The sequence below is a fragment of the Salvelinus namaycush genome, chromosome 39 (assembly GCF_016432855.1).
Source record: "Salvelinus namaycush isolate Seneca chromosome 39, SaNama_1.0, whole genome shotgun sequence".
NCBI lineage: Eukaryota > Metazoa > Chordata > Actinopteri > Salmoniformes > Salmonidae > Salvelinus > Salvelinus namaycush.
The window spans coordinates 3,517,558-3,531,070 of NC_052345.1; the positions used below are offsets into that span (position 1 = coordinate 3,517,558).

The 13,513-nt window shown below is 44.0% G+C and overlaps 1 protein-coding gene across 6 annotated transcripts in view; it reads right to left on the reverse strand.

Moving 5' to 3' along the window:
* Nucleotides 1–11,644, reverse strand: part of LOC120032926 (transmembrane protease serine 6-like) — a 17,969-nt gene extending 6,325 nt beyond the window's left edge. The window contains exons 1-15 of one of the 6 annotated variants that reach the window (XM_038979191.1): nucleotides 11,389–11,644; nucleotides 10,766–10,901; nucleotides 10,435–10,577; nucleotides 10,106–10,173; nucleotides 5,877–6,064; nucleotides 5,702–5,743; nucleotides 5,315–5,534; nucleotides 4,124–4,260; nucleotides 3,131–3,243; nucleotides 2,374–2,483; nucleotides 2,113–2,255; nucleotides 1,195–1,587; nucleotides 961–1,059; nucleotides 506–619; nucleotides 193–309 (exon numbers count right to left, since the gene is read on the reverse strand). In XM_038979191.1, the coding sequence (XP_038835119.1) occupies nucleotides 193–309; nucleotides 506–619; nucleotides 961–1,059; nucleotides 1,195–1,587; nucleotides 2,113–2,255; nucleotides 2,374–2,483; nucleotides 3,131–3,243; nucleotides 4,124–4,260; nucleotides 5,315–5,534; nucleotides 5,702–5,743; nucleotides 5,877–6,064; nucleotides 10,106–10,173; nucleotides 10,435–10,577; nucleotides 10,766–10,901; nucleotides 11,389–11,472 (2,107 nt within the window). In that variant the 5' untranslated portion in view covers nucleotides 11,473–11,644. Of the gene's footprint in view, nucleotides 1–192; nucleotides 310–505; nucleotides 620–960; nucleotides 1,060–1,194; nucleotides 1,588–2,112; nucleotides 2,256–2,373; nucleotides 2,484–3,130; nucleotides 3,244–4,123; nucleotides 4,261–5,314; nucleotides 5,535–5,701; nucleotides 5,744–5,876; nucleotides 6,065–10,105; nucleotides 10,174–10,434; nucleotides 10,578–10,765; nucleotides 10,902–11,388 lie in introns of those variants that run through there. The other 5 variants (XM_038979192.1, XM_038979195.1, XM_038979193.1 and 2 more) reach the window with 5 other exon arrangements.
* Between the last annotated feature and the right edge of the window lie 1,869 nt (nucleotides 11,645–13,513).

The window sequence follows — 13,513 nt, forward strand, 5'->3', positions numbered from 1 at the left end:
ACACACACAAACAGAGATACTTAAATGAGCATGAGAGAGACATTGTAGTGTGTGTGTGTGTGTGTGTGTGTGTGTGTGTGTGTGTGTGTGTGTGTGTGTGTGTGTGTGTGTGTGTGTGTGTGTGTGTGTGTGTGTGTGTGTGTGTGTGTGTGTGTGTGTGTGTGTGTGTGTGTGTGCGTCTTCTTCTCTCACCACAGTGTCTCTCATCGGAGGCATCAGGACAGTCGGTGATGAAGTCACACTCTGGGTTAGGCTTCTTCAGACACGTCCCGTCAGCACACACATACGTCTTGTCTGTACACTGCACACCTAGAGACACACACACATTATGTATCAATACACCACAAACCTGTACACATACACACACACACATACGTCTTGTCTGTACACTGCATACCTAGAGACACACACACATTATGTATCAATACACCACAAACCTGTACACACACACACACACACACACACACACACACACACACACACACACACACAAACACACAGTTACCCTCAGTGCAGTTCTCTTCATCCATGGCCTCAAGGCAGTCTGGGTGCTGGTCACACACCTTGAAGTAGTCAACACACTGACTGTCCTCTGGACACTGGTACTGGGCTATACACACTGGGACACACACACACATACACACACACACACACAGAGTGTTAATCAGCCATTTGGTGATATATGCTACACAGCCCAGTGATTGTCTCTAACTTGAAACAGGTCTTTTTAACATTTTTATAATTACTAATATATTTTTATTAATTGTTGAATGTTCCTCCCATCTCGCTAGATGTCATTGAGTAATGTATGAAGACATTTTAGTTCCACAGAGATTTCCAGTGAGGATTTGGCCTTTTGAACAATCATAGCTACATGCACTAGGCTCAATGAAATGTAAATGCCTTATAAATGTTTCACAATTTAAATGTCATGAATGTGTTTTAGGTTGGTAAACTGACCACAGTTCCTCTCGTCCAGTCCGTTGGGGCAGTCTTTGATGCCGTCACAGGCTGGAACACACAGACCATTTAGAGTACACAGGAACTGACCAGGACAGGCTGCAACACACAGACCATTTAGAGTACACAGGAATTGACCAGGACAGGCTGCAACACACAGACCATTTAGAGTACACAGGAACTGACCAGGACAGGCTGTAACACACAGACCATTTAGAGTACACAGGAACTGACCAGGACAGGCTGCAACACACAGACCATTTAGAGTACACAGGAACTGACCAGGACAGGCTGTAACACACAGACCATTTAGAGTACACAGGAACTGACCAGGACAGGCTGGAACACACAGACCATTTAGAGAACACAGGAACTGACCAGTACAGGCTGCAACACACAGACCATTTAGAGTACACAGGAACTGACCAGGACAGGCTGGAACACACAGACCATTTAGAGAACACAGGAACTGACCAGGACAGGATGGAACACACAGACCATTTAGAGAACACAGGAACTGACCAGGACAGGATGGAACACACAGACCATTTAGAGAACACAGGAACTGACCAGGACAGGATGGAACACACAGACCATTTAGAGAACACAGGAACTGACCAGGACAGGATGGAACACATGAACACACGCACTTTCAAGACACCCAAATAGAGTACATGAACATCTTTCAAATGTAGGAAGTATTATTTATGAATATGCTTCCTACCCAGTGGAGGCTGCTGAGGGGAGGACGGCTCATAATAATGGTTGGAATGGAGTCAGTAGAATGGTATCAAATACATCAAACACCTGGTTTCCATGTGGCTCATAACATTCCATTCCAGCCATTATTATGAGCCGTCCTCCCTTCAGCAGCCTGTTACCACCGGTAGTATGTAATACAAACACACCTTACTGTATGTCATAAGCACATCATTTCTTCCACTTTCTCATCTCTTCATCTGTCACGGAACATCATTTCAGCACACAACCTAGAAATCACACTAAACACCTCTTGTTCAAAATAACTCCCGATCTGATTGGTTGAACAGACAGACAGTCCGTAGAGAGAGATGACCTATAGCACCTTCACCCTAACTCTAGGTCTGAGGTCAAACCCTTGACCAATGTCTGTCATCCAGGCCCCAGACTCACGATCTGATTGGTTGAAGAGGCTGTAGTGGACCTGGAGTCCAGGCCCTGTGATTGACACCTCGGACGTCATGACAACGCTGGTTGCCGTGGAGAGGAGGTAGAGGCGCTCAGCATACGGCTGGAGACCTCTCGTCCCACAGAACCTGAGGCAGAGACACAGGTCAAATGATACGGATCAAACAGGTGTGTGTGTGTGTGTGTGTGTGTGTGTGTGTGTGTGTGTGTGTGTGTGTGTGTGTGTGTGTGTGTGTGTGTGTGTACCTGCGGTTTTGTACCATCCACTGTCCCTGTGTACAGGCCTGGTTATAGTTGGCCCTGCTCAGCTCATAACCTTCAAAGTCCAGAGATAGTCCATAGTCTGCAGAGGGCACCTAGGACACACACACACACACACACACACACACACACACATATAACATTGAATACAACAGAATAGAACAGAATGGTCCCATGTTATGACTTGTTAGAAACAGTAGAAGACAGTAGCAGACAATATTAGAAAATAGAAGACAGTAGAAGACAGTAGCAGACAGTAGAAGACAGTGTAATACAATAGAAGACAGTAGAAGACAATACAATACAAGATAGTAGAAGATAGTAAAAGACAGTAGCAGACAATATAAGACAGTAGAAGACAATATAAGACAGTAGAACATAGTAGAAGACAGTAGCAGACAGTATAATACAGTGATAGTCGAAGACAGTAGAATACAATATAATACAATAGAAGATAGTAGAAGACATTAGAAGACAATATAAGACAGTAGAAGACAGTGTAATACAATAGAAGACAGTAGAAGACAATACAATACAAGATAGTAGAAGATAGTAAAAGACAGTAGCAGACAATATAAGACAGTAGAAGACAATATAAGACAGTAGAAGACAATATAAGACAGTAGATGACAGTAGCAGACAATATAATACAATATAAGATAGTAGAAGACAGTGGAAGACAATAGAATACAATATAAGACAGTAAAAGACAGTAGAAGGGGATGTATAGTATAACACTCACAGTGAATGTCCAGGTACAGTTGGTGTCTGGTGGGTAGTAGCTGGGATAGAAGGGGGTACGTAGACTACCCTGTACCCCTGATACTGGCTGCAGCTCTATGTTGGAGGAACACACTGAGAGAGAGAGAGAGAGAGAGAGAGAGGGTGAGGTGGAGAGATGGGGAGAGAGAGAAAGAGAGAGAGAGAGAGAGAGAGAGAGAGAGAGAGAGAGAGAGAGAGAGAGAGAGAGAGAGAGAGAGAGAGAGAGAGAGAGAGAGAGAGTATGGGGGATGGGGGAGATAGGGGGATGGGGGAGAGAGAGGGAGAGAGAGGGAGTGAGAGAGATGGGAGAGAGAGGGAGTGAGAGGGATGGGGGAGAGAGGGGGATGGGGGAGAGAGGGGGATGGGGAGAGAGAGGGAGTGAGAGGGAGTGAGAGAGATGGGGAGAGAGATGGGAGAGAGAGGGAGTGAGAGGGATGGGGGAGAGAGGGTGATGGGGGAGAGAGGGGGAGAGAGGGAGTGAGAGGGATGGGGAGAGAGAGGGAGAGAGTGGGAGTGAGAGGGATGGGGAGAGAGAGGGAGTGAGAGGGATGGGGAGAGAGAGGGAGTGAGAGGGAGAGAGAGGGAGTGAGAGGGATGGGGGAGAGAGGGGGAGAGAGGGAGTGAGAGGGATGGGGAGAGAGAGGGAGAGAGTGGGAGTGAGAGGGATGGGGAGAGAGAGGGAGTGAGAGGGATGGGGGAGAGAGAGGGAGTGAGAGGGATGGGGGAGAGAGAGGGAGTGAGAGGAATGGGGAGAGAGAGGGAGAGGGAGAGAGAGGGATGGGGAGTGAGAGAGAGGGATGGGGAGAGAGTGGGAGAGAGAGAGGGAGAGAGGGGGAGAGAGAGGGAGTGAGAGGGAGAGAGAGAGTGAGAGGGATGGTGACAGAGAGGGAGAGAGGGGGAGAAAGTCCTTGTATAAGAGAGCAACATATAACTCTCAGTTGAAACATTTTAATAATAACCACATAAACCTCACCTTCAGTGGTCCAGGCCTGTGCAGACAGGGAGAAGGGGTCTTTGTAGTTGTAGAGACCCTGTTTCCAGACCACTGTCATCCACTCTCCTGATGACAACACATGAACAACACGCTCTTGTCTGCTGCAGCCATACAGACTGGTGGTGGTGGTGGGAGGGAGGGAGGGAGGGAGGGAGGGAGGGAGGGAGGGAGGGAGGGAGAGAGAGAGAGAGAGAGAGAGAGAGAGAGAGAGAGAGAGAGAGAGAGCGAGAGAGCTAAATATGATAATGTGTGTGTCTGTGGTGTGAGGATGTCAGCATATAGAACATCAACATGAAGTCACTAGGGGATGAGGTGACTAACTGTTGGTGTTAAAGCATCATGTAGTCTGTCTTTACACTCTGTCTGTCTGTACTGGATGAACAGGTAACTGACCAAATAAAGGAAACACCAGCATAGTGTCTTAATATGGTGTTGGTCCACCACGAGTCGCTTCAATGCACCTTGGCATAGATTCTGAAACTCTATTGGATGCGGCACAGTTCTTCCACAAGAAATTCCATCATTTGTTATTTTGTTGATGGTGGTGGAAAACACTGTCTCAGGTGCCACTCCAGAATCTCCCATAAGTTTTCAATTGGGTTGAGATCTGGTGACTGAGACACACACACACACACACACACACACACACACACACACACACACACACACACACACACACACACACACACACACACACACACACACACACACACACACACACACACACACACACACACACACACACACACACACACACACACACACACACCATTTAAACCCCCTATGCTCCTTTGAGACCTCTCTTTCAAAGTCACTGAGATCTCTTATTGTAGCCATGTTTGCTAAAATACTGTAATGGACAATTTGGCAGTTATTTTGGCAGTTACATGTATTGTACAGATATAGGATCTTAATTTGATGTTTTGGTGGTAAGAATTTTCACGCACCTCAGGAAATGAAGACGAGTTTCATGATTTACATGAATTCACTGAAAACTCACACACACACACGATTATATTAACAGTATTGCACTTTCCATGTAGCCTAATTTTGGCCAGCTAATACCCTAACAACTAATCAAGCAAACTTTAAAAACCTGTTGCTGCAGGAATATTTTGGTGCGAGAATACAGGTCAAATCCAATAGCTGTATATGTATTTATAACCTTACGAGGTGATGAGGTGAGTATCAGTAGGTGTTAAACCATCATAGACAGCCAGTCTATCTCTACACTCCGGTAGCAGCCACTCCATCCTCAGCTCCAGTCTGAAACTCTGGGTGCTGGAGCCTTGCGGGGCCCTGAGGTGCCAAAGGCAGGACGAGCGCTGGGTGTTAGGTCCCCTCATAGCCACCGCTGTGCTGGAACTGACCACCTGGTACCTGTAGCAGTCTGTGGAGGGGGCAGGGAGGAGGAAGGAGGGAGAGAGAAAGAGAGTAACAGGAAGAGATGAACACTCCTCACTAATTTCAAGTGTACCTACAATTGACATAGTTCAAGCACTTCTTAATGCTTCTAAAATAATGCAGAAAGTGAGGAGAAGATCAAATAAATCATACCAAATGAAGCTTTCAAAAGTTCTACAACTTTGGAGTCTGTTTCTGAGGGGTTAAAAACAAACAAACAAGCAAGCAAACAGAAAACAACATGATGAGGCAGAAATAATACAAGGATCAACTAAACACAAAGAATAATAAAAACACTGGTCCTTCCCCACATTCCTCTCCCGCTCACCTGTGATAGAGAAAGAGGGAAGATGCAACAGATATCCTCCATAGTTAGCAGTCTCCTCTCTGTCGCTCCCTCTGTAGGCCCCTAGTAGACTCTGTAGGCAGCTGCTGACTTGCTCCATAGTTACCTTACCAACATGGCTGCCGGGGACTGACAGTACCAGCCAGAAGTGTGCCGCCACACTTCCCTCCCTAGGGAAACAAGGGAGCAGGGACACAGTGAGCTGATAACAGCTGGATCGAAAGTTTGTGTGGGCATTGCAAGAATGTTTTATAGTTCAAAATACAGTACCAGTCAAAAGTTAGGACACACCTACTCATTCAAGGGTTTTTCTTTATTTTTACTCTATTCTACATTGTAGAATAATAGTGAATACATCAAAACTATGAAATAACACATATGGAATCATGTAGAAACCAAAAAAGTGTTCAACAAATATTTGAAATTCTTCAAAGTAGCCAACCTTTGCCTTGATGACAGCTTCGCACACACTTCACATTCTCTCATCCAGCTTCATGAGGTAGTCACCTGGAATGTATTATTATTTTACCAGGTAAGTTGACTGAGAACACATTCTCTCATCCAGCTTCATGAGGTAGTCACCTGAAATGTATTATTATTTTACCAGGTAAGTTGACTGAGAACACATTCTCATTTACAGCAACAACCTGGGGAATAGTTACAGGGGAGAGGAGGTGGTGATGAAGGAGCCAATTGAGAGCTGGGGATGATTAGGTGACCATGATGGCTTGGGAATTTAGCCAGGACACCAGGGTTAACACCCCTACTCTTACCATATGTGCCAAGCGATCTTTAGTGACCATAGAGACTCAAGACACCCATTTAATGTCCCATCTGAAAGATGGCACCCTACAGGGCAATGTCCCCAATCACTGCCCTGGGGTATTTGGATAGTTGTTTTGACCTGGGGAAAGAGTGCCTCCTACTGGCCCTCCAACACCACTTCCAGCAGCATATGGTCTCCCATCTAGTGACTGACCTGGACCAACCCTGCTTAGCTTCAGAAGCAAGCCAGCAGTAGGATGCAGAGTGGTATGCTGCTGGATTGCATTGCAACAGTCATGAAGGATTTCCCAGATATGCTGAGCAATTGTTGGCTGCTTTTCCTTCACTCTGCAGTCCAACTCATCCCTAACCATCTCAATTGGGTTGAGGTCAGAGGATTGTGGAGGCCCGGTCATCTGATGCAGCACTCCATCACTCTCCTTCTTGGTCAAATAGCCCTTACACAGCCCGGAGGTGTGTTGGGTCATTGACCTGTTGAAAAACAAATGATCGTCCGACTAAGCGCAAACCAGATGGGATGGCGTATCACTGCAGAATGCTGTGGTAGCTATGCTTGTTAAGTTTGCCTTGAATTCTAAATAAATCACAGACAGTGTCACCAGCAAAGCACCCCCACTCAATCACACCTCCTCCTCCATGCTTCACAGTGGGAACCACACATGTGGAGATCATTTGTTCACGTACTCTGAGTCTCACAAAGACACGGTAGTTGGAACCAAAAATATCACATTTGGACTCATCAGACCAAAGGACAGGTTTCCACCAGTCTAATGTCCATTGCTTGTGTTTCTTGGCCCAAGCAAGTCTCTTCTTCTTATTGGTGTCCTTTAGTTGTGTTTCTTTGCAGCAAATCGACCATGAAGGCCTGATTCACGGAGTCTCCTCTGAACAGTTGATGTTGAGATGTGTCTGTTACTTGAACTCTGAGAAGCAATTATTTGGGCTGCAATCTGAGGTGCAGTTAATTGTTGATTTCTGAGGCTGGTAACTCTAATGAACTTATCTTCTGCAGCAGAGGTAACTCTGGGTCTTCCTGCGGCGGTCTTCATGAGAGACAGTTTCATCATAGAGCTTGATGGTTTTTGTGACTGCACTGGAAGAAACATTGAAATTATTTGAAATGTTCCGTATTGACTAACCTTCATGTCATAAAGTAATGACGGACTGTCGTTTCTCTTTGATTATTTGAGCTGTTCTTGCCATAATATGGACTTGGTCTTTTAGCAAATAGGGCTACCTTCTGTTTACCCCCCCCCTACCTTGGAATGAGTAGGTTTGTCCAAACTTTTGACTGGTACTGTAAAGATACAGGCTACATGATATAGATACACATGTACGTGTATACTGTGCGTCAATGTTGTGTGGGTAGGTATGTTTAATACTTAGATACAGTTGAAGTCGGAAGTTTACATACACTTAGGTTGGGGTCATTAAAACTCATTTTTCAACCACTCCACAAATTTCTTGTTAAAAAACTATAGCCTTGGCAAGTCGGTTAGGACATCTACTTTGTGCATGACACAAGTCATTTTTCCAACAACCATGTACAGACAGATTTTTTCACTTATAATTCACTGTATCACAATTCCAGTGGGTCAGAAGTTTATATACACTAAGTTGACTGTGCCTTTAAACAGCTTGGAAAATTCCAGAAAATGATGTCATGGCTTTAGAAGCTTCTGATAGGCTAATTGACATCATTTGAGTCAATTGGAGGTGTACCTGTGGATGTATTTCAAGGTCTACCTTCAAACTCAGTGCCTCTTTGCATGACATCATGGGAAAATTAAAAGAAATCAGCCAAGACCTTTTTTTTTTGTAGATCTCCACAATTCTGGTTCTTCCTTGGAAGCAATTTCCAAACGCCTGAAGGTACCACGTTCATCTGTACAAACAATAGTACGCAAGTATAAACACCATGGGACCACACAGCCGTCATACTGCTCAGGAAGGAGATGCGTTCTGTCTCCTAGAGATGAACGTACTTTGGTGCGAAAAGTGCAAATCAATCCCAGAACAATAAAACGAGTCCTATATCGACATAACCTGAAAGGCCGCTCAGCAAGGAAGAAGCACCTGCTCCAAAACCACCATAAAAAAAACAGACTACGGTTTGCAACTGCACATGGGGAGAAAGATCGTACTTTTTGGAGAAATGTCCTCTGGTCAGATGAAACAAAAATAGAACTGTTTGGCCATAATGACCATCGTTATTATTGCAAGCCGAAGAACACTATCCCAACCGTGAAGCACAGGGGTGGCAGCATCATGTTGTGGGGGTGCTTTGCTGCAGGAGGGACTGGTGCACTTCCCAAAATAGATGGCATCATGAGGAGGGGAAATTAGGTGGATATATTGAAGACATCTCAAGACATCAGTCAGGAAGTTAAAGCTTGGTCGCAAATGGGTCTTCCAAATGGACAATGGACAACAGAGTCAAGGTATTGGAGTGGCCATCACAAAGCCCTGACCTCAATCATATAGAAAATTTGTGGGCAGAACTGAAAACGCGTGTGCGAGCAAGGAGGCCTACAAACCTGATTCAGTTACACCAGCTCTGTCAGGAAGAATGGGCCAAAATTTCCCCAATTTATTGTGGGAAGCTTGTGGAAGGCTACCCAACACATTGACCCTGTCACGACTCCTACCGAAGGTGGCTCCTCTTCCTGTTCGGGCAGCGCTCGGTGGTCGTCGTCACCGGTCTACTAGCTGCCACCGATCCCTTTTCCTTTTCTGTTGGTTTTGTCTTATTAGTTACACCTGTTTCTTTTTACGTTTAGTTGGGCTATTTAAGCTGGTCGGCCCGCCTGCTCTTTGTGCGGGCTTATTTTTTCCACTGTGTTTGTGTGTGGTAGTGTTTTGGTAGCGTGGTTCGTTTTGGGGTTATCCCTCTGGACTTGTTAGGTCCTGGTTTTGGGTATCGTGTTTGTTTGCGCCCGTGAGTGTTGGCGCGCACGTATTTTCCCTGTGCCTAATAAAGCACTACTCAGTACTTTCTGCCTCCTGCGCCTGACTCCGCACCCACTACGCTTAAGTGCATCACAGACCCAAGTTAAACAATTTAAAGGCAATGCTACCAAATACTAATTGAGTGTATGTAAACTTCTGACCCACTGGGAATGTGATGAAATAAATAAAAGCTGAAATAAATCATTCTCTCTACTATTATTCTGAAATGTCACATTCTTAAAATAAAGTGGTGATTCTAACTGACCAAAGACAGGGAATTTTTACTAGGATTAAGTGTCAGGAATTGTGAAATTGTGAAATTGTGAAAAACAGAGTTTAAATGTATTTGGCTAAGGTGTATGTAAACTTCCGACTTCAACTGTATATTTAGAGTCATAGATATACAGTACTAGGTATAGAAATACATGACACAGATATGTATGTAGACCTGTCTTTCTAGATCTGGTTTTATGTACCCAAAAGCAAAGACTTTGGTGGAGTTGAAGTAGCGAGATAGGTCTGAGCCCTTCACTATCCTCCTCACCTGAGAGACAGAGAGTGAGAGAGAGATGGCGGGGAATAGAGAGAGAGAGAAGAGGGAGAGAGAGAGAGAGAGAGAGAGAGAGAGAGAGAGAGAGAGAGAGAGCGCAATAGTCAGAGCAACAGAGGATTTAAATTGAAAATAAAAAGTTGTGAAACATAAAGACAATACAGAGACATTGTGTGTGTGTGTGGGGGGGGGGGGGGGGGGGGGCATGTGTGAGTGAGTGTCCAGGTTATTTTCCCATTATCCCTTGTCCTATACCATATCTTGTACTTCCTTTGCCTGGGCTGTGAAGGCTGGGCTGGTGTGAGAGGAGAGACCAGAGGAGTAGTTCCTGTTGAGGATAGAGAGTCTAGCAGTATACTGCTGCTGTACCCTGGGCTCCAGTACCCACACACTGTACTCTGGAGGGAGGGATGGATGGGGGAGAGACTTACTGGCATGTTACATATCAGATAGCCAGTCATAGTGTGTGTGTGTGTGTGTGTGTGTGTGTGTGTGTGTGTGTGTGTGTGTGTGTGTGTGTGTGTGTGTGTGTGTGTGTGTGTATGTATGTGTGTCCCAGGTTATTTTCCCAAAATCCCTTGCTCACCCAGGAAGTACCATGCCAGAGTTGCTCCTCCCGAGAGGATGATGATGGTGACGATAATAAGGAAGACTAGGAGACACCTGCAGGGTCGTCTCAACATCTTAGAGGACGTCACAGAGGCTTCGTTACCGGGCCCCACCTGTAAACAACAACAACAACACACAATGCGCCCCAGTTAACAACTGGCCTCGGATCAGAGTTTACAGTATTATACTGTATAATCAGGTCTGTAAGAACAGTGGATGAGGATTCTGCACAGACTAGTGCAGAGGCCTCATGCTAAAGCTAGAACTAAAACTGACATTGATCTAAGGTCAGTTGTACCATTCCCCATTCATAGGTTAAGTTTGGGATTTGAGGAGATTAAACTGACCCCAGATCTGTGTCTATTGTCAACTTCTTCCTGCAGCATAAACCAGCATAAGGCCTGCAGATAGCTATAGTAAATGTAGGTGAAGCCTGAAGCCCTGGACAGAGCATTTTTCTTATAAAATAAACTATAGGCTATTATAAAATGACTAAACCAATGTGCATTGAACATAAAATACATATATTATTTATTTTATATAGTAACTAAATCATAGGCCCACATGGTCAATATCTCAATAGTTATATAGCCTACTGACCCATTCCAATGGCAGGTCCACAGGAGCTGGTGCTACCTCCAAATCACAGGAGCGCGACTTTTTGGAGCCGTGCCCGAGCGCCATAGCTTCACAAATCCGTTATTCCGCGCGAGACCATCTCCGTCCAAAAAAGACCGGTGGTGGATAGTTGGAGCGTTTTATTTCTTCATGTATTTCGGTAGAATATCCGTCCAGTCAGACATGTCGGTAACGACCGCTAGTAACGACAGGCGAGACAACTCTACCTTTTATTTGCTAGTCCAAAGGTAGGCTAGAGCCCTCGGTCAATATTTCCTAAAGTGCGTTGGATCTCCCGAATTCCCATTGGACTATATAGGCTAGTAGCCTAAACTTTAACCAATAATAGCAATAGCCTAAAATATAAACGTATTTATTGAACGCATTCAAATGATTGATTGTGAGACATTTATTCTCTCTCTGGTAACTGTCAAAACATGAAACATTTAAGAATAGTCCTCGTTAAGCCTGTAGCACCGTACATACTCTCAGGGCATAGGTAACGCAGGTAGGCTCTAATGACATCACCAGTCGACGCCTAGCAACAGCCCGGCCCCCGGATCCCACAACAGCTATGCCTATGTCCTCTATTCGTAAATTGGTCCAATGGGAGTGTTTGTAGAATGGATAACTCACAACACAGTCCGTTTAATGTTTTATTTGAACCTTTATTTAACTATGAAATATCAAAAACACAAACAGTCAAACAACAGTCTATGTTAGACAATAGATATCTTTATCTGTTGCTGTCAATAAGATTGTAATACAATTCAGCTGCCTTATACATTTTTTTTAATTCTAACTTAGAATAATGATCATTTACAAAACCAAAAAATTATTTTAACTGCAAAATTGGTCTGTGCAATAAACCAGCACTACATTTGTTTAAAACACATATTATCAACATTATTATTTAAATATGTTATTGAATTGTCTGGTTAAATAAATGTAATCTTAAATGAACAAAAAATAGTCTGGAACATCAGCCACTTTCCACATGATTTTTCAGAGACATTACATTCAAGATGGCCATGTTATACACAACATAATAATACATTCTTCATTTCTACTGAGAGGTTTATCAGTATCACATCAGTATTTACTGTGAGCACAATCATAGTATCATATTGATATCATTAATAGATGTAGTACTGTCATGAGAGGTAGAAAAGTGTTTAGAAGTGGTATAAAAACATATAGACAATTCCCTGAGCAGATCAACAGAAACTATATGACATGAGATGTATACGGTCTGATATAGCACGTCTTTCAGCCAATCAGCATTTATAACAGCAACTATATGATATGAGTGGTAAACTTAATGGCTATTTCTTCTTTGTCGTTTTAACTTCTTATAGCTGGGGGGCAGTATTGAGTAGCTTGGAAGAATAAGGTGCCCAGAGAAAACTGCCTGCTACTCAGGCCCAGAAGCTAAGATATGCATATTATTAGTAGATTTGGATAGAAAACACGCTGAACTTTCTAAAACTGTTTGAATGATGTCTGTGAGTATAACAGAACTCATATGCAGGCAAAAACCTGAGAAAACATCCAACCAGGAAGTGGGAAATCTGAGGTTTGTAGTTTTTCAACTCTTTGCCTATCCAAGATACAGTGTCAATTTGGTCCAATTGCACTTCCTAGGGCTTCCACTAGATGTCAACACTCTTTAGAACCTTGTTTCAGGCATCTACTGTGAAGGGGGAGCAAATGAGAGCTGTTTCCATCAGGTGTCTGGCAGAAGGCCATGAGCTGGTCACGCGTGTGGCCGTGAGAGTGACCTGCGTTCCAATGCATTTCTAAAGACAAAGGAATTGACCGGTTGGAACATTATTGAAGATTTATGTTAAAAACATCCTAAAGATTGATTCTATACATCGTTTGACATGTTTCTACGATTTTTTGACTTTTCGTCTGGACCTAGTGCGCCTCATGAATTTAGATTTGTGAACTAAACGCGCGAACAAAAAGGAGGTATTTGGACATAAATGATGGACTTTATCAAACAAAACAAACATTTATTGTGGAACTGGGATTCCTGAGAGTGCATTCTGATGAAGATCATCAAAGGTAAGTGAATATTTATAATGCTAATTCTGACTTCTGT